This window comes from Sminthopsis crassicaudata, chromosome 1 (genome assembly GCF_048593235.1).
Source record: "Sminthopsis crassicaudata isolate SCR6 chromosome 1, ASM4859323v1, whole genome shotgun sequence".
Lineage (NCBI taxonomy): Eukaryota > Metazoa > Chordata > Mammalia > Dasyuromorphia > Dasyuridae > Sminthopsis > Sminthopsis crassicaudata.
The window spans coordinates 729,780,755-729,805,830 of NC_133617.1; the positions used below are offsets into that span (position 1 = coordinate 729,780,755).

The 25,076-nt window shown below is 38.7% G+C and overlaps 1 protein-coding gene across 18 annotated transcripts in view; it reads left to right on the forward strand.

The window, feature by feature from the left end:
• MAGI1 (membrane associated guanylate kinase, WW and PDZ domain containing 1) overlaps positions 1-25,076 on the forward strand; it is a 696,381-nt gene that overhangs the window by 668,469 nt on the left and 2,836 nt on the right. For 7 of the 18 annotated variants that reach the window (XM_074284156.1, XM_074284159.1, XM_074284165.1 and 4 more), the window contains 7 exons: positions 530-722; positions 4,554-4,847; positions 10,055-10,258; positions 18,346-18,439; positions 18,578-18,638; positions 19,279-19,425; positions 21,903-22,041. In XM_074284156.1, coding sequence (XP_074140257.1) covers positions 530-722; positions 4,554-4,847; positions 10,055-10,258; positions 18,346-18,439; positions 18,578-18,638; positions 19,279-19,425; positions 21,903-22,041 — 1,132 coding nt within the window. Of the gene's footprint in view, positions 1-529; positions 723-4,553; positions 4,848-10,054; positions 10,259-18,345; positions 18,440-18,577; positions 18,639-19,278; positions 19,426-21,902; positions 22,042-24,087; positions 24,177-25,076 lie in introns of all 18 variants that reach the window. The other 11 variants (XM_074284160.1, XM_074284167.1, XM_074284157.1 and 8 more) reach the window with 7 other exon arrangements.

A 25,076-nucleotide genomic window follows, 5' to 3' on the forward strand; every position in this document is an offset into this window, starting at 1 on the left:
CCTTAAAGAGTTTACCCCAAAGTTAGCAACTGTTAAAACTATCGAAATAAGACAAAGATATTTGAGAGAGGGCTCTGAGACCAGAAAATGGAGTTTTCCAAAAAGGACTGATTCTCCCTTGTGATTAAAGATGTTTTCACGATACTAAATGAAAAGAGGCATCTTGGAGTTAATGAGGGGAGACTATATATTATGGCTCTGAGGTAAGAATTGGGAGAAAGAAGGAGATCTAGTTATTCTCTACATCATTCACATAATTATAGAATGTTTAAGAATTAGAGGATCACTAAAGATCATTTACTCCAGTCCCCTTACTGGACAGGTCAGGAAATAGACTTTGAGAATTTGGGTGATTTGATTGAGGATTCCCATCCAAGAGAGTAAATCCCCCCAAACCTGTTCATCAGTTCCATTCAACAAACATAAATAGTAAGGACCTACTGTATGCAGGGCATCTGGGGATCTAGCTGATTTGTCACCTTCTTGCTGGCTAACATTCCATCCATTCCCTCATCCAATTACTTAACAGATTTATATTGGTCACATCGTACCGCTGGGTGCTGCTGACGCAGACGGGCGCCTCAGGTCTGGAGATGAGCTAATCTGTGTTGACGGGACACCAGTGATTGGAAAATCTCACCAGCTCGTGGTCCAACTTATGCAACAAGCTGCCAAGCAAGGCCACGTCAATCTCACTGTACGACGTAAAGTGGTATATGCGGGTGAGTTGCAAACACCAGGATCTGGATGTTGGTGACATTCACTGGTGCTCTCCTGGATTCTCATTTTCTTCAAAAGAAAAAAGAAGCAGGTTTTTTTCTCATGTCTGCCTCCTCAAGCATCTATTTTAGCAAATGTTTGCAAATTCGATCAAGCTCAGAATTTCCAGATGGTTTGCTTTCCTACAACTCTGCAAAACTACTGTCATTTAAAAGGAATTTAATGTGGCTTCAGTGCATTTTCTATAAGGAAAAAGGTTATTGGATTATATATTGTCCATCCTCCCCCCCCATGTTGATTGATAGTACTTAGTCATCCTCTTCATGTGAGAAGGAAGTGTTGAGTGGGCTTTGAAGGCTATCAGGAAAATCAGAAAAAAGTATGACAGCAAATTAGAAATCAAAATAAAATTTTAAAAAACCTCTCCTATAGGGAGAGAAGCTTTCAGCTTTATTCAAGACTTTCCTTTTTGTCTTCACCTGCCATGCCATGCTTTCCTTACAAGAAAAATGGTGTCCCCAAATACTTTCAAGCATCACTGTAGACAAACTAGTCAAAGTCATAGTTGAGTTTTCACCAGGAGAAAATTGGTAGAGAAAACTTGACATTGTCAGTTAGAAACTGACATCCTGGCCTCTTTAGTAGGGTACCACGTTGGAGTAGTAAAAAAAAACCTGGACTTGAAGTCGGAAGTCTTGAATTCTAGTCTTGATTGCTCTTAATTACTTTGGGCAAGTCAGCTGTAAAATTGGGTCATTAGATTAGATGATCTCTATGTACTCTTTTTATCTCTCAATGCTGTGATCCTCCGTGTGAGACATGAGGTAACTAACAACAGCTAAGAATCTTACTCTAACTTACTCTTACTCTAAAAAGATTTGCTTTTTCAGCTTTAGTCAGTTTGGACAGGTGGTCAGCTGTTAGGTGGAGGCTACCTGAAGATGATGAGATGGTCTTCTTTGTTCCTGTTTAATTGACCAAATTTTGTATATTTAATGTTTTGTTTTGTTTTTTTGGAGGGGTTAATTGTGTTTTTAATCTAGAAAGCAAGTTACTCTGAACCAAAGTATTATTTTTGTGCAAAATCTCTACGGACCTTTTGCAATGAGAATGAATTCATATGCTGCCCCAACATAACAATAGTAACTGGCATTTATACAGTTCCTAGAGATTTATACTTCTTGCCTCCAATGAAACATGCTGGGCAAGGATTTGTCTTTTTGTGATAGATGAAGAAATTGAAGCTTAGAGATGTTCACAGAGTAGCCGAAAAGCATCATTTTATATTCTATATATTAATTGAGGAAAAGGAAGAAGGCTGAATTAGAGTCAAGGAACTGAGTTCGAATATGTTCTGCTACTTACTAATGATGAAACCTTGTGGGCCCATCACTTCATTGCTGTTTCCTTATCTATAAAATAAAGAACTTGGACAAGATGGCTTCCAGGGCCTCTCTGTCTGTAGAGCTTTAAGCTGATCAGTCTGGGAATTCTGGCTGAGTCCTTTGTTGTTTCCACTATCATCTTCTTCCTACCTTTTTTAGATTCATAGATTCAATATATGTATATTAATTTGGTTTTAATTATACACATGGATTTCTAAAAAACATCATGAGGGATGATCCTGTTTGCTGAAATAATATTAATAAAATGAGTCATAAGATATAGGTTCGAAATCCCTATTCTTACGCTTACTATGTTCACAATTGTGACTGGTCATTTAATGTTCCTAGTCCTCAGTTTCCCCAACTGTAATATAAAGGAATTGGACTAGATGGCTCACTTAATAGTTCTAAAAGGGACTTATGGGAGGCAAATAAAAGAGTAGATCAAGAATTGGTTTGGGACTAAAAAAACTTGAGTTCTGATACAGTCTCTAACATTTACTGGATTTGTGATTATGGCAAAAATCAATCTCCAGGTAAAGTTAACTACAAGTCTCCCATCTCAGGGCGTTTCTACAGAGCCTCTCACATCAGTGACAAAAAAAAAAAAAAAAAAGGCATTTGATCCTTCTGTGCCTCAGTTTACTTATTTATAAAATGAGAGTTGATTGAACAGAGTCTGAGGCGTTTTTCACATTCTAAATCTATAGTTCGGTGAAATCATGGAACTGACCAGCAATAGCAATGCAACAGTGCCAGTCCTGTACACAGCACTTTAGAACAGGAGCAGGGTCTATGATTGTATGGATATGGATGGAGCTCTTGAGTAAGAGATCTCTCTCTACCAAAGCATGTCTGAAAAGTTAAGTCACAGTCAGTAACTGTCAAATCCAGGTCTCGGATCTCAAGACATTGGTGCTCTATCCATTACACCATCTAGCCTTTCATAGAGCACTTTAAGCTTTGCAGAGAAAGGGGTTTTCCTTGCTGAGGTAGGGAAATGCAATTAGACCACTTTATAGATGAGGAAACAAGCATCTAAGTGATTCACAGAGCAAGGCGTTTTCTTTGCTAGGAACTGAACACAAGCATCCTAATGTTAAATAGATCTATTACCCTGTCCACTCTACTGCCCAGCCTCTCAGTTAGGGATAGCAGGAACCATAAAGAGTAACAGAGTCTTCAAGGGAGACTAATTATTGCTCCTGGAAACTCTTTTGCTTCCCTCCTCTCCAAGTTTTTGGGGAAGGGAAGCAAAAGAGTTTCTAGGAGCCCCATGGACACAATTATCTTATATCAACCCACCTTATGCTCTTAGAGCTAAAGACAAGGACTTTTAAGATTCCAATTTTAACTTTGCTTCCTAGAAATTCTTGGCTTACTGAGCCATTGAGGACTATTGACATTGAGGACTCTAAGGGACAAGGAAAGTGACTTTTTTTCCCAAAGCTACTTTCCTCTTTCAGGGCTCATGGGACAATGATTCCAAGAGTTATTCATTCCCAGGCCACGCCCAACCTTCTGACTTACTTCCATTTAGCTTATGCACTGGACAGTCCTTAGAGATGAACTGGAATTAGTTAGAAATTTTAATCTGGAAGTGATGGATATTTTTTAAAAATGTGTGAAAACCAAATGTCCCTCTTGTGTCCTTCTGTGGTTTATTGATGGGTGAATATTAAGAGAAATCATTAAAAGATAAGTGAATTGTTTTATAAAATTTAAGATTTCTAAAGCGTTTTATGCATAGATCTTATTTTTCCTCCATGGCAGTCTCATGAGGGTTATTATTGTCCCTTTTTTATGGATGAGCTGATGGATAGCTGGAAATTTAGACTTGTGAACTAAATAGTTAGTGATTGATTGTGGTGAGATTTGAACTCAGGTCTTTGCATTTATGCAGTGCTACCTGTCATTGCAAGGGGGCTATACTTGACAAGCAGAGCTGCATTATGTCTTCCATTGTTCTGGGCCATGAGTGAGAGCCTAACTTTTGGGTTATATTACTATTGAGCACGAAGAAGGTTTATACCTTCATCTCCTTCAACACACTTTAAGTTTCTAGGCTAACAGGTTTAATTGCCATTGCCCATATGTGACTTTCTCAGGACCTCTGTACACAGACTGTCCTCTGGAACTTCAGTGCATTCCTTCCTCCCCACCAGCTCTTGGAATTCTCCGATTCCTTCCACAAGGAATTGTGAAAAGGATTCTGCGAATTCTTTGCAGGATTCCTGCATTGTTAGCACTCTTACCTTAAAATTAGAGAGTCACAGAATTGGGGGGGTGAAGGAGACTTTGGAGACCTGGAATCCTCACTGTGACATAGGAAAGGAGAGAGAAAGGAAGGGGAGAAGGAAGCAAGGGAAGGAGGGAAAAAAAAGGAAGACAAGAAACCAATTTCTCAGGAAATGCATGGTTTTTGTTTTGTTTTGTTTTGTTTTTTAGTCCCCAAAGCAGAGAATGAAGTTCCTTCCCCAGCATCTTCCCATCACAGCAGCAACCAGCCGGCTTCCCTGACGGAGGAGAAGCGCACTCCCCAGGGTAGCCAGAATTCTCTGAATACCGTGAGCTCAGGCAGCGGCAGCACCAGCGGGATCGGCAGCGGTGGCGGTGGGGGTAGCGGAGTGGTGAGCACGGTGCTGCAGCCCTATGATGTGGAGATCCGCCGGGGGGAGAACGAAGGCTTTGGTTTTGTCATCGTATCTTCTGTGAGCAGACCAGAGGCAGGGACCACTTTTGGTAAGCACCATGGGAGCCTCTACTATTATTGGGGGAAATGCCCACTGAAGAGTCTCCTTGAACAGAATTAAATCCTTAACAGGGAATTGAGTTTGTTTAGGAGATAATCCCCTCCTGATAATCCAGGTGTGCACCACACACCTGGGCATGGGCATTTTGAAGGTGCCATCCTCCAGAGCAATGGCTCTCTCTGGACATTGGTCCAAGGTGAGCCAGTAGTGATGTCCTTTCTGGTTTATCACTTAAGGCAGGACTCAGATGTACCTGAGAGAACCAATGATGCTTATGGTTAAAAAACAATATAATGAGTAAAAAAATCCCTGCCTTCACTCCCTCCTTCCCTTCCCCAAATGTTACTGTGGTGTTAAGAAGATTCATTTCTCCCCACCTCCACCCATATGTTAGTACAGAGGATCTTTTATGTAGACTGCTTGGAAGCTGGCAGGGTTGGCGAAGCACAGGGAACCCCTGTTGAGAAATCATCCATTAAGTTAACTCTTGATAATCTTTACTAATGGAATGGAACAAACTACGGGTACAGAATATCCCAGAGAAGTAATGGTCCCCAACCTACTTATGACTGTCATCAGGATGCATTCAGAGTGACCTTTCAGAGAAATTTCCCCATGCCTTACACTGAATGACTGTCAGAGAGGGCCAATGACTACGGAACTGCCCTGTCCCAGTGCTGTCCCTTGGGATCTTGCTCTGCCCTCTCTTTTCTTGAGAGACAGTTTTATGGAAAGGATAGAGGGCTGAGCTAGGAGCCAGGAAGGACCTGAGTACCTTTGACACATACTGGCTGTGGGACTCTGTGCAAATCTGTTAATCTTTCATTGCCTCCAAGCAAGTCTCTAAGATGAATTAAAGAAAAGGGGATGCTTTACATTTCCTCATCTGGGGATTCTGAATAGCAATGAAATGGCTATGCCCATCTCTCTCCCCACTTACCTACTCTGCAAGTACTTGCCCAGGCCCTCCGATGTCCTCCTTCCTCCCAGCCATCAAGCAATCCTTGATTCTCATTTGCTTCAGGTCTGACTAATCACAAGACCAATGGTGAGGGAGAAATGAAAGGAAGGGTGGAATCCTGTTATAGCAGGGCAATAAATTATTTAAAAAAAAAATGGGACAGAGGAGAAAAACCTGAATTGAAAGCAAATGCCAGTGACTGTAGCAAAAACAAAAGCTAATACTTAGGACCCACCCAATAAAAGAAAAGGGATGATGGGAAAACTCCAAAGCCTTCAGAAATGTCTTGGAATATTTAAACTGAAAAGAATCTGGGAAGTTGAAATCATTTAGAATCAGAGATTCTGGACTTGGGTCCCTTTTCCAGGATTTATCACTTATTTGTCCATGAATCAGTGAGTCAGTTGAAGCTCTCTGGCTCTCTCTTCTCATTTCTACATTAGGGGGTGAGGGGAGATGGTTTCTGAGCTCCCTTCCACTTCTAGCTCTAAGATTATTTGATTATCCCAAGAGGCTCATGTCCCTACTTCTGTAGGATCTTTATTTCTATCCTTGACCTTGTCCCCAACTCCCACTCTTTATTTCCATCTATCACCAACCTTTTCATCTGTACCAGGACCCCCTAACCAAGGCCAAGGTAGCTGCTACCAATAGCTGAATTGGAATAATCTTTATTCCCAATGCTTGATGGGAGCAACGAGCAAAAGAAGTATCTTTGAAATCAATATCACATTCAGATCACCAGAAAAAAACATTATACAGGAAGATTAGGTTTCCCAAAGCAATTAAGGTAGGATAGTAGAGTTAGCATGGCCTAGTCTAGTGGATGGAGGCCCGTCTTTGAGTCAGAAGAGCTAGATTTAGGTATTGTTTCTGATGTATGGTAGCTGTGTGACCCATGCTCTCCTTACCACAGGCATCTCCATCAAATTCTAATTTACAATTGAGTTGCCCATCAGTGTTGGTGGAGATGATTTCTCCACTAGAACTTCCTCTAGCTCATTTTAAAAAAAAAGGAATATTGTGAGTTAAATAGGAGAATTTTTGTAGAATCACTTAGCAACCTTAAAGACAGTGTTTCAATTGGAAAAGGCATTTGGAGTGCTGAACAGCTGACTTACAAATGACTTTTGGAACCCAAACTGTCTGTAAGCCTGGGACTGCCAATATTTTGTTCCAGCTAATGTTTCTTCTAGCTCAATCGCTTCCTGTTTCCTGAGCTTCCACCTTGATTAAGACTAGGGCGGGGAGGGAGTAATAAAGGCGGAGCAGGGTAGGAAAAAGCCTGTCTATGATTTGAGACTGGCTGTCAGGAATCCACAAACTATATTGCCTATTCGCAGCCCACAGTGTTTGAAGACCACAGTGCTAAAACACTGCACCCACTATGTGTTCTGGATTACAAGGTTGCCCCTTGTTACATTTAGCATCCTGGCCCAATTAAGTCTTTTTCTCGATAGCATAAGAGATTATCAATCCTGCTCACCTTGTCCATACTGCTTCCTCGTTGTACTAATTTTTAAAACTCATCTTCAGCTGATGAACCAGCAAGGTACATACATGTATTTGCATTAATGAGCACAGTGTTGCAAAAAAGACTTGGCTAACTACCTTAAAAGCAATAATGTGCAATGTTATGGATAAATAACTCGTACTCGCAGGTTTTTTATTGCTCAGTGTCTTCATACTAAAAAAAAAAAAAATACAATCAAGGTCTCAGGATCACCAGTTCGTAAAATAATCTAGCCATAGAAAGGTCTACGGCATTAAACAAAAAACTGAATAGAATCCATAAGGATATAATTCCATGGTCAAGTCCATCAGTGGTAGAGGATAATGGATGTATATCAGCCAGTAAAATAGAAGGTTCAGGTCAATAGGAAATTATCTCTTTCCCCTTCAACTTTTTGCTTATTAATTGTGCTTAGAGGTAGAGAGAATGGAGCACAGGACCATGTCTGGGAGGTTATGTAGCTCCTGTCCAGAATGGACAGTGAGATTTCTTTTGTATGTTACAGATTTTGCAGGATTTTACAGAAATGCTAATTAATATTGATGTGATTATCCTTGTTATGGAGGAAATCCCTGAGTATTCCAACTCCCCAGTCAGAGTTGAGCCCTTTGTTGAGTTAGGGAAAAGGGTCAGCCCTCTCTTGTTATTTTCTCATAAAAAGCCTATTTAGATCCTATCCTGCAAGAGCAGATGCTCAAATAAGCTCAAGTTGGGAAAAGTGCATCGGTTGACTTTCTATTAGAAAGTGCTGCAGTTAATGTATCCTTCCCCATATACTATAAAAGTCTTAGGAGCCTAAAACATTTCTGTCTGCTTTAGAAACAGGAGTAAGAGGCCATGTCTAGGCAAGCAGGCAACTGTTCTAATTTGTTGAATTTCTTCCCTGATGTACTTTGACCAAACTCTTCTCCTTTGACTACTGCAATGAGTAAATCAAACTTGCCCTAATGCTTTGCATGAGAAGCTTGCCCTCAGCTGTGCCATGCTCACTCTTTATCCACACCCCTGCTGGTTTAGAGCTTTCCACAGGAATACTCTTGAGAACTTCGAGATCTTGACTTGAGCCAGGAAGAGGATGCTACTTACCTGTTTTCAGTGGACAGTGTGATTCTGGTGTTTTTCCATCTCATGACATGAACATAGGTTGCCCTTGCTGACATTCAAAGATTTTTGAATGCATATCCATTCATTTCCATTATGATGAAAGTAATCAACCAACAAGCACCTACTTGTGTGCCAGCCAGTGTGATAGACACTGGGGATATCTATTCACTTGACCTTATTGCTCTCTTAATAACCCTTTCCACCTTTTGTAGAGAAGTGCTCAAATGATGGAATATCTTTAAAGGTACCCACAAAACAAATTCCTGAAACTATTGGGCAAAATTCTCTTTGAAAATTCACATCCATGGTTTTATTCATCATTACTCAAGCATTTATTAAGTCCTTCCTAAGTTCCAGGTCACTAATCACTGGAGGATCAAAGACACGTTCAAGGCAATCCATTCCCCCAAGTAGCTTCCGCTCTACAACTTCATCTCTGAATCATTTGCCTTGTTTTTGTTCTTGTCTGTCCTTCATTCTCAGAGAGGACCAGTGCCATCACAAGGATGATGTCTTAATTTATATAATACGTGAGACAGAGCTTCACAGAGTCATCAGCCTCACTCTCTCCTCCAGAATCATCAAAGTCCAAATAGCAAAACAAAAGCCAAGATGATTGCTGATGGCCTGGGATACAGCTTGATCTTTTTAATTAATGTTTTTCCCAGGTCTCAGTTTGGTTATATTTGGCTGATGTATAAAGCCTTTCCCAATGTAAAATAAGTCTCACCCTTAAAATAAGTATTTTCTTCTTACAGAAAAAGATAGACTATGTCTATCAGAAAGCCAGAAGCCTTTGATAAGAGACCATTGGATGAGAGTCAGCCTAGCTTTGAGCCCATACAAATATTATTCTTTATGTATATCCTTAAGTTGGATGTTAGATTTCCACATTTAATTTTCCTCCTTTGGATGGGAAGAGAGGACAACTTTAGAGATATTTCACCACATTGAGCCTTCCTTTAAAGGTGAGATGAGTGGACATGGGTCATTTGCGAGAAGTTCCACCAAAGTCAGGGATTAGGGTGTCTCGCCTTAATGCTACCTTCAAGACCAAATTTCTGCCTCTTAATCTTGGTGGCATTTTTGGAATGGATCTCTGTGGTGCTGGTTTCATGTCAGGCCTAGAGTGATGATCTTTCTAAATGGAGAAAGAACAAAACATTGGCAGAATCTTGGATAGTATCTGGCCAAAATGGGGGGAGGAGACATGACAGTAACCCAAAGAGGGTGAGAAAATTCCATTAACAACTCTCACTCACGTTCATAGTCCATAGTGGCCTGTTATTTTTAGACTGTCAAGTATTTTAGTAATTATTAGTTATCCTACAGTTGGTAATCAAATTAAGGAAGAAGAGGGAGTCTATCCCCTCTCCAGCATTAGCCAGAGGACTTGAAGTAAGTGGCAGCATTAACACGGTTATACTTGCTCGCCATGCCACGGGATTGCCAATGTTTTGACCCATCAGTGCAAAACTTTCCTTTAATAACATTTGGCTTAATGCTTTAATTAATTAACCCTTAACCTTCTCTTTCCCTTTTCAATCCTTTTTCTCCTCTTCCCTTCACTATGTTCCCACATAATTTTTTTTTAAAAATTAAAAACTCACTACAAAAGCAGGAAATGCATGTGTGGCCATGCCCCACAAAATAGGTCGGATAATTGAAGGGAGTCCTGCTGACCGCTGTGGCAAACTGAAAGTAGGAGACCGGATCTTGGCCGTGAATGGATGTGCCATCACCAACAAATCCCACTCAGACATTGTCAACTTAATCAAGGAAGCTGGAAACACGGTCACCCTCCGCATCATTCCAGGGGATGGTAAAGTATATCTATGTGTTTCTCTCTCTCTCTCTCTCTCTCTCTCTCTCTCTCTCTCTCTCTCTCTCTCTCTCTCTCTCTCTCTCTCTCTCCTTTTTCTTCTTTCTGTATGTTTCTCCTTCATCTTTTTGTCCCACTTTTTCTTCCCTTTTTCTCTTTTCCCCTCTTCCTTTCTCTGTTCCTCATCTTTCTGTCTTTCCCTTCTTCTCTCTCTGTCTCTCTCTCTCTGTCTCTTTTTCTCTGTCTCTCTCTCCCTTTCTCTCATTCATATAATGAAATAAGCTACCATGTCCATCCCTAACCAAGTAAATGTGTGAAAGCTTCACCACCTTTATTAACTGCATCTTTCCCTCTCACTGAAAGATCTGCACTCTGGCCCTGTTTGAGGTTCAGGGGTGAAGATCTCTGACAATCTTCAACTTGACCTCATTCCTTAGCCCTCGGCACCCTCTTCTTTACAAATACTAAGTCTGCATATGTGAGATGCTTTGAAAGCATAGCTGGAAACAGTTCTACAATTTTTAACATGTCTATCCCTGAAATTTAACCAACCTCCAGGAACTTCATAAACATAAAAAAGGAGAGGCTGGGCGGCACTCGAAGCTTGTTGGAAGGCCATTTTTTTTTTTTTTTTTTTTTTTTTTTACTAGCATGTTTTGTTTCTTAATGGAGTGGTTGATAGCAGAGGGGTTATCTCAATTTAATTCCACAAAAGCTCTTCACTGAACAAACTTTCTCCTCCATGTAAGTGTCTTAGAGTTTATGTTCCAATGTTAGCTTCCTGATCCTCAGAAACCAAGACCATGTGATTTTCAGTCTTTAAGGACTTATAAAGCACTTGGGAATAGACAGACACAGGGTTAAGTTTGGGGGCCTACAAAGACAGAAATGAAATAATTTCTTTCTCTAAAGGGAGCTTATTTTCTATTGGAAGTGGGGGAGGGAATGACCAAGTGTGTATGTGTGTATGATGGGATCATTGGCTTTGGTTTTCCCTCTCATATTTTTGTGACCCTGGGTGTCTCAACTCCAGTTTTCTCCTCTCTAAAAGTCCCTTCTGAATCCCTTCTACCACTTAATCCATGACCCACAGGTCTCCCAGGTTTCTTATACCCCAAAATCCTATAAGCCAGAAATGAAGATAAGGAAGGAACAAAATATATAATGCTCTGAGCAAATTGGTTTAGACTAAATGTAACCATCCCCACTCTTTTCCCCCTCTCCCAGATAGGGCTAATACCAGAATATGACTTCTTTTGGACTCATTCTTACTGATATTTAATAGAAACCAAGCTAAAATGTTAATGAGAAATATTGAGTTGGACAAGCATGACTTGGTGGTCCCAAGTATGACAATCTGATGTGGTGTATCCTAACTGCATTATAAGTATAAACCTTCCTTAGAGGGAAAAAAGAGAGAGAAAGAGAATTCCTTGCCAGATATTTTTGATGATCTTTGCTCACTTGTGAACAAAATTATGTTGTAAAATGTTTCTTTTGAGTGAAAAGGAAATGTGTTGATGGAGAAAGCTCTCAAATTTCTATTTCATAGTTCTGAAAAATATGGAAGCTAGAGGTCTGCTAACAGTTTATCTGAGGTTAATTTGCTGCTCCCTAAATCAATATTTTAAAATACTCAGTATTAGAAAAGTGCAAAAAGTATACTTGGTGCCTTTTAAATAGAGGTAAATGCCCACTCAAGATTACAGGTCTATTTGCTGAAGCCCCATTGCTGAAGAGATGCAGAGGGAAAATATCAGGCAATTTGCAAATATCTCAAGGTAAAAAAGATACTGAATTCTCACCGTAATGACTTTGGGATGAGCAAATCATATCAAAGTCACAGTTTCCTGTGTTGAAAGCAGCGTGATGGACTTTATTGCTAAGAGGTGTGGGAGATAAATACTCTAGCTAAACTTGCAGACTTTTGAAGTTCTCTTCTTCCATTCTGATGGGACAATATTACACCCCAGGAGTATCAAAGATGAGCTCTTTATAATGAGCAGAGGCCATCAAACCCCCCTTAAATCAGAATCTTGTGATGTCTTCAAAGAAACCAATGGCGTCTTTCACGTCATCTTCTAAAACCTTGCCAATATTACCAGGCTTGCTTATGCTCCTGTGTAGGCAGCACTCAGGACCACTAGGAATGACTTCTCTGCCTAATTCATTTGAGGACATGGCCTCAGTGCCCTTCTCTCCATCCTCCCAGGTGGCTTCCTCCCACTGCTTCCCACGAATTGTCTTCCTTTTAGTGCTTTCTTTAGTTCTTTCTTTGACTCCACCACATTTATCTTCACCCACTCTCACTCACTTCTCTCCCCATCCTCTCTGCTTCCCTTCAAGGGGACTAATGCATATAAAGTACTTCATGGACTTGAAAGTGCTCAATGAGTGCTTATTGTTAATATTATATAATTATTTGTTTAACGTAATTATAATCTACAAATAATGTTCCATTTCATTTTTTATTTATAATTATTTCCTACAATTAAAATATACATATATATATATATATATATATATATATATATATATATATATATATATATATATATATATATAATAAAAATTATCCATTAGACCTGTTTTACCCTACTCTCATGATTAGACCCATTGAGAAAGTCCAAACAAAGCCCAAGTTCTGATTTGTTCAGCACTGTTGCACAGGTATACCTGTACACAACCTGAGCAATTCAGAAAGGAAGGTACAAATTTTCTATCTTTCCATCCACCTTCAGTAATGAGGATGATGCTAACTAACATCTGTGTAGCACTTTAAGATTTACAGCATCTTTTGTATACATTTTCCCAATTGATCTTTCCCAAAACCCTATTTGGTAAGTGCTATTGTTTTCCATATTTTATAAATGCAGAAAATGAGGCTTAGAGAATAGGTGACTTCCCCAGGATCACATACGAGTAAGGTTCTTTAGGCAGGATCTTAAGTAAGGTTCTTAGGCAGGATCTGAATTCAAGGCTTTTGATTCCAGAACCAACACACTACTATATCATTCTAAATCATATTGTCAGACTTGTTGTTCCAAAGAAATTAGGTTAAAGTATACAATGACCCAGGAAGTAGTATTATACTCTACTTACTGTTTCACTAAAAAGCCATGAAGTCAGATCGATACCCATACTTGTCTTTAGGAGAAGGATCTAAGACTCGATAAATAGCCATCCACGGGCATAAAGAAAAGGACATCATAACCATACAATCTAAAAAAGACATTTCCTAATACTTTTCTGATGTTCATGGCATTCAGATTTTCAAATACTTGCTCAAATATTAATGACCTAAGTATTTATGTATTAAAAAATTCATGAAATGAATAATTCTGCCCTTTCTTGATCTGTTTGGTTTTGTAACACAGCTGAGGTTAGGGCTGTCAATATAGAAAACGAGTGGAATCGTGAGTGTCCACCATGTTTTATGTCTAAAAATGAAATCCTATGTCCTGAATCATGTGGATGCCATGACAATAGCTTAAGCAGCATGGCGGGGTCTTCTTGGTAAATGCTTTTTGTGGTAGCATAGCAGGAGCTATTCTGATTTGTCTAGGAGTACTCAAATTATTATAAATAACCTTTCAAGAAAAGATATAAGGTACTTAAGCCCAGGAATGATCATAAAAAAGCCAATCTTTCCAAATTACTGAGAGGTTTCCACTTCTTAAAGGCAGATACAAAATGAAAAATAGTTAATATGGTAGAGTATCTTGGGTCAGGAAGACTTGGATTTGAAGAATTGCCTCTGAAACATTTGATTTGTGACCTTGGGTAAGCCATTTAAGCTCTCATTATCCCCAAGAAACTATCAGTTGGACTCCGAAGATTTGGGTTTAAATTCCAGCTCTGGCACTTATTACCTATATGACCTTTGCCTCTTCACAACCTCCACGGGGTTCACCCGTTTCCTCATCTAAGAAATAAGGAATTTGGACTAAGTGTCCTTAATGGTCTTTCCCACCTCCAAAACTATGATCTATAAAACTATTATCTAGCTACATATGTTTTAAGTTCTAAAATCTGTGTTCCTATTATAAGATCTGTCTGCATGGAGACAGGTTGTCTGCTTCCACGTATAGTGTCCTAGCAAACCATACTGCATGGTCTTCAGCTTTGTATTAAGAAACAAAGTCTATTTAAGAAGCATTTTATCAAATTTTCATCATTGCTTAAATGCTGAATGTTTAATACAATGTTTATTAAAATAAACACAAATCTATCAATATGATTTAAAATGTCGTAGGAGTTGTGGATATGCAGAGACCACTTTGGGTATTCTGAAAGTGGGCAATAAAAATGACAAAATTCCAGTGCTCTTCTTACTACTTTAATCATCTAGTATGAACTAATATGTTGGAAGCTAGAATGAGTTGTGAACGGAAATTGGGTCTTTTATTTTTGAAGACCCTTCATTGAATTGATTACACTTATGTAGCAGAATAGCCAAGTCATGTGAAAAGAACGTTCTTTAAATTGCAAACAAGTGTTTGTTTCCCTTGACTTTTGCATGAATCACCCATTAATGCAGAATTAAATGAGGGAAATCACCAGAGAAGAAAAAACCAGCTCAATTCAGAATACCACGTGAAAAGTCAATAAAAAAATTGAAAAACATAAGAGAAACAAAGAACCCCCCATCTGTATGAGAATTAGCTTCCTGAAAAGGATGAAAACAAATAACTAAGATGAAAAAAAAATTATGACATCTGAATCTGATAGAGGTGGGAAACGCTTGTGTAATCATGACACAAAAAACCTGACATGATACCGTGGCACAATTCAGCGATTATGTTTATTGTTAATTACAAGGAAATATTGTCCCTGATGTCTTGTATGCAACTTCTCTGCAGACCAGTAGAGTCTTGTACTTTTTCTTTTTCTTTTTCTTTTTTTTTTTTTTTTTTCAACTACGCTCAGTGTAATTGCAATGAGCAATAGTGAAGAAAAAGAGTGGGAATGAACCAAGTGGCTGCCAAATACTCTGGAAGGTCTTGAGGACACGTCTTAGTATCTTTGGTGTTGCAAGTGAGCAGCAGCAAAGAGCAGCAGATTGAGTCCTAGAACTGAAGGCAGGGTTTGAATTGAGCCTCTGAAAATTTGTCTCTGTATGACTCTAAATGAGTCATTTCAGCTCAGTCTCAGTTCTCTCATCTGCCAAATGGGATAATACCTTTAGTGTCTGCCCTCAAGGGTTGCCACAAAGGACCTGAGACAATGTTTGTAGGCTGTTCAAACCTTAAAGTGATTTATAAACGTTAGATTATATTATTATTGTAACTATCAATGAGCAATAGCATGTTATCATGGATTCAAAGTCAGCCTTGAAGCTGAGAAAGTTCTGCATTCAAATCCTACCTTTAACCCATACTAGCTCATATATATATAGTATATTAGAGTATATATAGTATATATCACTAGTGTGATCCTGGGTAAGTCACTGAAACCACTCAATGCATTTAGAGAGTAATAAAATTACAGAAAAGGTGCCATATGCATTCGAAGAGGGAGGTTCTTCACCTTGGAATTCCCTATACCAGTGAAGACATTGTGTCTATTATTATTCATAGTGACATAACGTATGCTGCTACATATTATCCTGTACATAATAGTATATATGTATCTGCTCTGTTCTTTGAGTCCTGCCAATGATCTCAACCAGTTAATGTCATTTCCAAAGATTTATCCGAACTTTGCTGTGATCCAGATCAAGGACAACAGAGACCTTGTTGTCCCAGTGTGTTCCATAGAAGGTATGATCGAGAAAGTGCAGTCATTAATCTAAAATAACTTGATCTGAGAATATAAGAAATGGAAGGGCTTTGGAAAGGCCATATAGTATCATCATCTCAGAGCACTGGGGAGTTTGAAAAATTTTTAGAGCCTCTCAAGCTTAACCCCGCTCCCTTCCCACATCTGATTCCTCATACCACCTTCATATAAAATAAGTCCAGGAGAGGGAAAGTTCAAGAGTATAACTCAAATCTCCTGACCCCCAATACAAGCTTATTATAAGATGATAGACTGGATAGAATGGTTCTCCAAGTCAGGGGTGTATCTTGGCTAGAGAAATTTAAAAAAAAAACGAGTTACCCTCCATGACATTCACTCTAAAAGGTTAGATATGAAATCCAAATCTCAACCCGTGCAAATCTGTCCTTTGAAAATGTATCTGAACCATTCAGTTTATATGTATGTGTGTATATGTGTAAATACATATATATATACATGCATGCATGTGCATAGTGTATGTATGTATGTATGTATGTATATGTATGTATGTTTGTATAAAATCTCCCCTAACCAACCTAAAAAAGTTACGAAAAATATTCAACCCAAAAAGCATTTACTAAGTCCCTCCCATGTGCCAGACACTGTGCTAACTTTGGAGACAGCAAATCCAAATGAATCAGTTAGTCCTTTCTCTCAAAGTGTATACATGCTATCAGACACATGTATTTTTTTTCTTCAAACCCAAGGTACTTGTGCATTGTTTACCCATGATTCTGTTGGTCACAATCACCATGGACAAAGGAGAATTCTTTTTTTTTTTTTTTATTCAGAACAAAGAATCAGCATACAGACCCATCGTTGTGTAGATAATAAACCCATACATGGGATGTGTTTTCCAAGCTTCTGCTCTGCAGATTTCTGGAGATTTTAATGAAGTCGCTTCTGAATGTGTCTAGTGAGAAGAAAAGGCAATTTACATGAGAATGTATTCATATTGGTAGGCTGCTTGGTATAGCCAATTTACACTTGTAGGTTCAGGCTCTTAACAATGCAGGTTTAAAAATTAATCTTTCACTAACAGAACTGGAAAAGTTCTCCTGAGAATCCAGTATCTTCTACTGTACCCAGTAAAGAGAAGTAAAGACGTGATGTGCTTTTGTTTTTGTAAGCAGAATATTGTTAGTTCGCTTTTCACTATCGGCAGTTAGTAGTAGGAAAAAACAAACAGAAGCCGCAACTAGCTGAAATGTGTAAACACAGAGGTTTGGTTGATGAGATCCAATTCTAACAGACCACTCTTCTTTAGGGCTGGATTTCAGTGATAACTCTTTTTTTCAGTTTTAGTTTAATTTTTTTAAATACCCAGAGTTCCCTGTCTCTCCCAGGCTGGCAGTGCAGAGCCTAGGCAAAGCTCTGATGCCATTCTAACTGGTATAGACCTCCTCTGTTTCTAACCAGGGCTAGTTCACTTCTTCTTAGGCCATCTGGTGTCCCCTCCACTCTTAGAGGCTCACCTAGTAATCCTTGACTGGTTTAGTCCACTGCAACTTGAAAGCCCTCAGTTTCCGCCATAGCAGCCATCACAGATGAGTTTAACCATATCTGACCAGAGATAGAAAAGTCAACATTTCTTAAGTACCTACTATGTGCTGGGCACTGTGCTAAGCATTTTTAATCACTTGCTTTCATGTCTTGGGACTTCTGGGCCATCCTGTGCTGTCTGATGGACGTGCTTCATTTCTGCCTGGTCATATAGCAGTTTCATGGCATGAACTTTTCCAAAATTCTATTGGAATGTTCCAGACTCATTGAAATCATTTGTTTATAGAATTCCCTTCCAGTAAGCTCTTGCACAGGGCCTGGTACACAGAAAGTCACTGCCTGTTAACTGATTGTGGCCAATCCTTCATCTCAGTTGACTTCAACAAGAATTCATTTTGTACCTACTGTGTGCTACGAGTACCTTCTAAGCAACCCTTTAAAGACTTTTAAACTTTCAGTACCTCAGGCAAATGTTTAACTCCAAGTTGGGAAGTAGAGAATAATCTACTTCCCTGTACTGATGAATCCAGTCTTTTAAATTACTAATGATACAGTCTTTAAAAAAAAAAGAAAAAGAAAAATTGTGCCAGGGACTGTTGTATGTACTAGAGAAACAGACATAAAATTAAACAGTTCCTGCCTTCATGTAGCTAACACTCTACTAGGGGAAACACAATATGTACCCAGATAAATAAAAAATACACACAAAGTAAATGCACATCATTTGGGGGTACAGAATACTACTGACCAAGATCAGACTACAGGAAACCACATAACTCTTGATTTCCTATCTCCCCCTGCAGAATCCTCGAATGCTACTTTGTTGACCAATGCTGAAAAGATTGCCACCATTACCACCACACACACTCCTTCCCAACAAGGAGCCCAGGAGACCAGGTCAGCTTCTGTACATGTAGATGCACTTTATGTTCTACATTTATTTCTGGCCTAGCCATTGATTGCCCTTGATTCTTTCCCAGTTTTCCCATGGGTTGCTCTTTTTTTTCTTTCTCTCCCTCTCTCTTTATTCAACAGGAACAACACTAAACCAAAGCCGGAATCACAGTTTGATTTCAAAGCCCCCCAAGCTGCCCAGGTGAGCTCAGCTTCTTTCATTTGCTTCATTTACCTGGTACTCTGGCTTCTGGTTCACTGAAGCTAATTTTGTGAGACACTCTTAAAACAGGGAAAATAAACCTTATAAAATAACTATCTGCCATAAAACCTCAGATCCAGTTGTTTGAGAAACCTCCAGTTGAGGTTTAACATTTTGTTCGTAAAAATATGTTGGCTATCTTTTTTTTTTTTTTTTTTTCATTTTCTGGGGGCAAAAGAACCGAAGCCAAATACAACCCCCTAGACAAAAGAGCAAAGCTTTTCATAGCCAATGCTAGCACTCTTGGAAGGGTCTATGACCCCAAAGTGCATTTGGCCAGGAGGAAATTAATTTGTCAATGTTGAATGGCCCAAGCACCAGACTCACAAAAGAAATATAATGTAAAAAGTGGGTCAGTTAAAGATAGGATTAATTCTTAATCATAATTGTTTTATTATTTTTTTAATTGATGCTGTACATGCTCTAGGCTATTAGTAAATGAATGAGCATATGAATGGATGGCTAAAATGAATGCGTCAATGACATGCATGAATGAATGAATGAATGGCTAAAAAATACTTGGGAGCACCTTACTTTGACATACAGATTTTAACAATTCTTCTACTTCCATGCCTTTCAGCAGGACCAAGATTTCTACACTGTTGAACTGGAAAGAGGAGCCAAAGGATTTGGTTTCAGTCTTCGAGGTGGCAGAGAGTATAATATGGATCTCTATGTCTTGCGATTAGCTGAGGATGGTCCAGCAGAGAGATGTGGAAAGATGAGGGTATATATTAAAAGGATACTTACATTTACAAACATTTTCTTTCCTTTTTTTTTTTTTTCCTTTTTTGTTTTTACAGAGAGATGAGAAACTATAGATACAGAACATTGCCTACATCAAAAGACAGGGTTACCCTTTCAGTTGGTTTTGCTTCACTGTTTTTATTTGTTACCCAAAAAGTTCAATGCTGGCTAGTGGTAGGATGGCTGTATTCAAAAAGTTCCGGGCCTGAAGTCAAAAAAACTCATCTTCATGAGTTTCAAATCTAGCCTCAGACATTTAACTAGTTGTATGACTCTAGGCAAGTCGCTTAACTCTGTTTGCTGTTTCCTCATCTGTAAAGTGAACTGAAGAAGGAAATGGCAAACCATTCCAGTATTTTTGCCAAGAAAGTCCTCACAAAGAGTTAGACATAACTAAAATGACTAAACAGTAACAAAAGTCATTAATAAAACTTATCATCTTAAGTTATTTGCAAATCAACATACTCCTAAAACAATTTTACTATATCTAAAAATGTACCCATTTTATAAGGACAGATCCACTTTCTAAGAATCAAGAGGCCTATGGGATTTTCCTAAGATCCCAGGGCTCGGTTTTGGTGGAAAGCTGGGATAAGTTTCAAAGAAAGGGAATTCATTGATGCAGTTGAAAGAAAAAAAAAAAAAAAATCTGCCCTAAAAGCAGGCAAAGAAGGAAGGATGCTGGGCCAAGGGACTGCAAAGAGGGAAGAAGTTCTTTATTCTGGTTGCACAAACTTCATAAGTAGTCCCAAATTGAACTTAGACCAAACTGCTGAAAAAAAAAAATACAACATAAGCATTTAGACTCTAGTTACATTATCTTAGAGATGACTGTCTTGTAAGGACTTCAGAATGCCACAGCAAAAAAGATTGACTTGGATTTGTTCCATGTTACCACTTAGAACTGAAATTTGCTCTCCTTTAAAACAAAGTCATATAGGTTATGTGTTTTAGACAGTATATAAGTAGATATATTTATATATACCTATTAATATATAGATAGATTTATTCACATATCTATATAATACAATGGCAGAAAATTACTAATTCATCAAATTTATATAGCTATGTATATATAGTATGTACGCATTTTTATATGTCTGTGCATAAATAGGGAGAAAGAGAAAGGTAAGAGGAAGGGAGGAGAGAAATGGGGAAGGGGAAGAGAAAAAAAGGAAGAAAAAGAGAAAGGAGGGAGAAGGGAGAAAAGAAAAAAAGAGAAAGAAAAGGGGGGAAAAGGTAGATATCTCTAGTTTTAACCAGATCAAAGAATAATCAGATATATAGTTGATCTGTTCTGCTGTCCAATGAGACCCTTGGCATTTTCAAATATATAATTAATCAAAACTCCTAAAAGAAATTCAAAATTGCCATTTTTAAAAGGATTTCAACCCTCAAAATTTCTTTTTTTTTTTTTTTTTTTAATAGTAGTTTTTATTTACCAGCTATATGCATGGGTAATTTTACAACATTGACAATTGCCAAACCTTTTGTTCTAATTTTTCCCCTCCTTCCCTGCATGTTGGCATGTTAATACATGTTAAATATGTTAAAGTAAAAATAAAATTATATATATATGTCCAAACAGTTGTTTTTCAGTCTTCAAAATTTCAAAGAATCATTGCACAAAATTATTGGTGGCATTGAACAAGGAGCTGATTATAAATTTGTAGGAAAATTTCTTGACTTTCCCTGATTCTAACCTATAATTCAGTACATTCTCTTACAAATTATATTGGGGATGGAGGAAAAAAAAAGTGGGGAGAGGAACTACTTAGGAGAGAAGATACTTAAAGCAGCATTGACCCAGATTCACTCAAACTCTTGAGCAAGAAGCCTATCCATGTAATCCTCAACTAATATAATACCTATAATCTCTTCATAAACCTTACAGTATTATGTCAATGGTACTTTAATTTTGTTCTCTAGAGTCAATGTGGGAGGTGAAGCCAATTGAAGAGACAAAGGGAGGGGCATTGTGGCTGTGTGCTTAAGTCACATTATAGTTATTGGGCATGTGTTAGTGACTAGGGATGACTTTGATTTTCCCCCATCCCACAGATCATAGAAGTTTCTATAGAAAAATGTTTGAACAAAGCTCCTCTTTAACCAGAATGTTATTGATATAAACTCCTTTTCTTGTGCTGAGATGTTTGACTCAGTTATAATTAAAACCTAATGAACTCCCTGCATATTTGCAAGGTTGCCATCAAAATTAATGGGTGGATTGTCCTAAACATTCCAATGAGGTGTGGCTTCTAACTAGGGGAGATAGCTTAATTCATGTTTTTCCAAACCCTGGAATTCCTTTATGTAGTTCTCATAGTTTTTCCCCTAAAGCAGATGAGTCATTCAATGCAAGGTAGAATATTCTGTCACTTAGGATAGATTCCTACTCTGACACTTTGATTTTCTTCTTCCTTTTATTTATTTATTTATTTTTTTTAACTTGTTTAGATTGGTGATGAAATCTTAGAAATCAATGGGGAAACCACAAAAAATATGAAGCATTCCCGGGCTATAGAACTGATTAAAAATGGCGGCCGCAGAGTTCGTCTATTTCTGAAACGAGGAGATGGCTCGGTACCGGAATATGGTGGGTCAAACTATGAAAACCTTCCTTTCTTCCCTGGCATCACTCCATGAATTTGTCTCCAGAGCCGCAGCGGGAAATTACTTTTGTTTTCCTTTCTCACCAGTGTCTTACCAACCTTTTTGCAACACGTGATTAATTGCCTCGCTTGTTCTGAAATCTCTGCACATTTCATCCTTTTTGCTTGCTTCCATGGACTGGGGCGGAGAGTTAGGCAAGCCCATCGTAGCCCCCTTTTCTGGTGATCAGAGAGAGAACATTTGGTCTAGACCAATCAAGAAAGAAGGAATGTTTGTTTGAACTGTGCCAAACTGTTTCTCAGTGGTTCCATTGCTAGCACAAAATGACATTGTTCTTTTAAAGAAGGAGGAAAGCAGGTTTCCTGAGGGATATGTTGAGGCACAAATATTTTTTTTTTTTTTTTTTTTTTTTTTTTTTTTGTCGTTGAATTTGTCTGTATTCAGAGACATGAAATTCTCAGCTCTTCTGAATCTCTGTATACAATCACTCCTTCTCTTCCCACCTAAATTCAGACCTTCTGAGCCCACTGTTGTCAAAAAAAAGTCTGTTAATATTTAGTCATATATTTTTGAATGATAAAGGATGAAACACATTTCCAGTGCTCATCATGGGGAAAAAGATGCTACTCTACCTTTCCTGTAAGGAAAGCTAAATGATACATTATTGTTCCTTTATCATAGCTAGAGACGCAAGTTGAATAGACAGCACTGAGTTCTGATGGGGAAAATATTGTATATTATGATAATTATGTCCTATTTATTTGAAATAATTGTTTTAAAAAAATTATGCCCTAGATGTAGGGCTCTTCCCAACCAAAGGTCTTCAAAGTTTCTATAGAAACTGTGATTGAAGGATACCCTTGAACTTGGCTGCCCCTTATTAGGGATACTAACTACTATTTAGACCTCCTTTCTGAAAGTCGCTCTGCACAATTCACAATTGAATTCTGGGACTTGCTGAGATGTTTGAATCAAGTGTCACTCAATATGATGGGGTTGCCCATTTGGAACACTCACCTTCCCAGTGGCATATGCCATTTGGCATGAATACTCTGGGCCAAAAACAGGAGGTTCTGCTGAAGGCCCCTTTAGGAAATGACCCAATGGGACTCTGAATTCTAACTCAAGTGGAGGAATGTTTTCAACATTCCCAGGCGGTGGCTGGGCACACCTTTCTGCACTAAACCTCTTACCACTAGATTCAACGATGGCACTGAAACTGTGTGATATTCTGTCTTCCTCTTTGTCTTCCCTCTATGCTCCTCTTGTTTGGATGTACCATGTCGTTGGGGACCCATTGTAACCGCCCTGTACAGCTTCACATCTCAAAGTATATGTCTGTTGCACTGAGGATGGAAAAAAAAAAAAAAATCCAAGATTCACCAATGTTCTTTGGGCTAAAAATAAAGATCATTAAATATGCAGTTTCAAAGGAAGAATAAAATATACTGGGCTCATGCTGCTGTAACCATTTGCAAGTGTCATTTGGGCGTAAGCCCCTCAGCTCTATCAATGAGAGTCACAAGTGGGTTGGTTATGCTATGTTCCATTCCAATATTTTTCTTACTCGATTGGGGCCCACTCCTCTGTGAGGCTATTTTTGTAATGAGTTTTTTGTACTTAATTTCACCACCGTCGCGGTCTTCAGGGGGGCGGATGGAACTCTGGGTTTTGTTTTGGTTTTTTGTTAACTGTCAATGCCTTTTCTATACCAGCCTGTGTCATTATTCTGGATGTTTAAAAAAAAAAAAAAAAATGGATGCATTCATTGTCTTGGGTTTTTGAGTCACCTTTTGGCTGTCTAATTATGCTACTATCATAATTGCTGTCTCTCCAGCCTTATTTGGGTGTCGCCTTAGACTGTCTGACTGGACAAATAAACTTTCTTTGCCCTAAGATAACCAAATGAAGATTTATTACTTTTTTTTTTTCTTTCACCTTTGTTATAGGGAATCTAAATGTTCAACTTTTCTCTCTCTCTCTTTCTCTTTTTCTGACTGTTCTTGGTGCTGGGCTCTCACTTCCTCAGCGATGATCCCTCCTAATATCGCTGCATGTATGAGAAATGACAAGCTCGGGGAGGCTTGCTTCTACCTTATGGGCCATAACCAAACTACGGTTTGTAGCCAAGTCAATCCTAGGTGTTTCTGTGCTGTGGCCTAATTCCCTCATTGCTTCTGCTTTGCTCTATACTGATATGTATGGCAATTCATTCTGAGCGCTCCCCTGCCTTCTTTAAATTGTAAGTACATGACCTAACCTATTCAAGCTTTGATCTAGCTGCCTGTCAAAGTAAGTAGGTGACCAGGATCACAATAAGACTTTGGAGGCCATCTGGTTTGATCTGGACCTGATAAGTATCCCTTCCCACCTAGAAAAAGCTCGATGGCACAGTATTTAAAGGGCCAGAGCTGGAGTTAGGAAAACCTAAGTCGAAATCCAGCCTTAGACACTTAGCAGCTATGTCACCCTAAGCAAGTTGTTAAATCTCAGTGTTTCTCAGTTTTCTCATCTGGAAAATGGGGGTGATATTCATAGCTGCCTCCTAGAGTTGTTAAGAGGATAGACAACATTTGTAAAGCACTTTATAAACCTTGAAGTGAATGTGAATTCTATATTCACATGCTCTATAGCAGGGGTTCTCAAACTACAGCCTATGGGCCAGATGCGGCCCGCTGAGGATGTTGGGCAAATGGGCTGAGAGGCGGAGACAGAGTGTGAGTTTTTGTTTTTACTATAGTCCAGCCCTCCAAACAGTGAATTGGCCCCTATTTAAAAAGTTTGAAAACCACTGCTCTATAGCATAAGAATGCCTATTATTATTATTGTTATCATTTTTTGTAATCATCCCCATCCTCTCTGGTGAATGACCATCTGGCTAGAATTTAAATGCCCAAAGGGTCATTAAGTTTCAAAGGGAAACTTATGCTCTTGAGGCAGCCCATTCCACTTTTAGACACTCTGGTTATTTTTTGTTATATTAGCACTCAAAAATTGGCTTCTCTGCTAATCTACCCA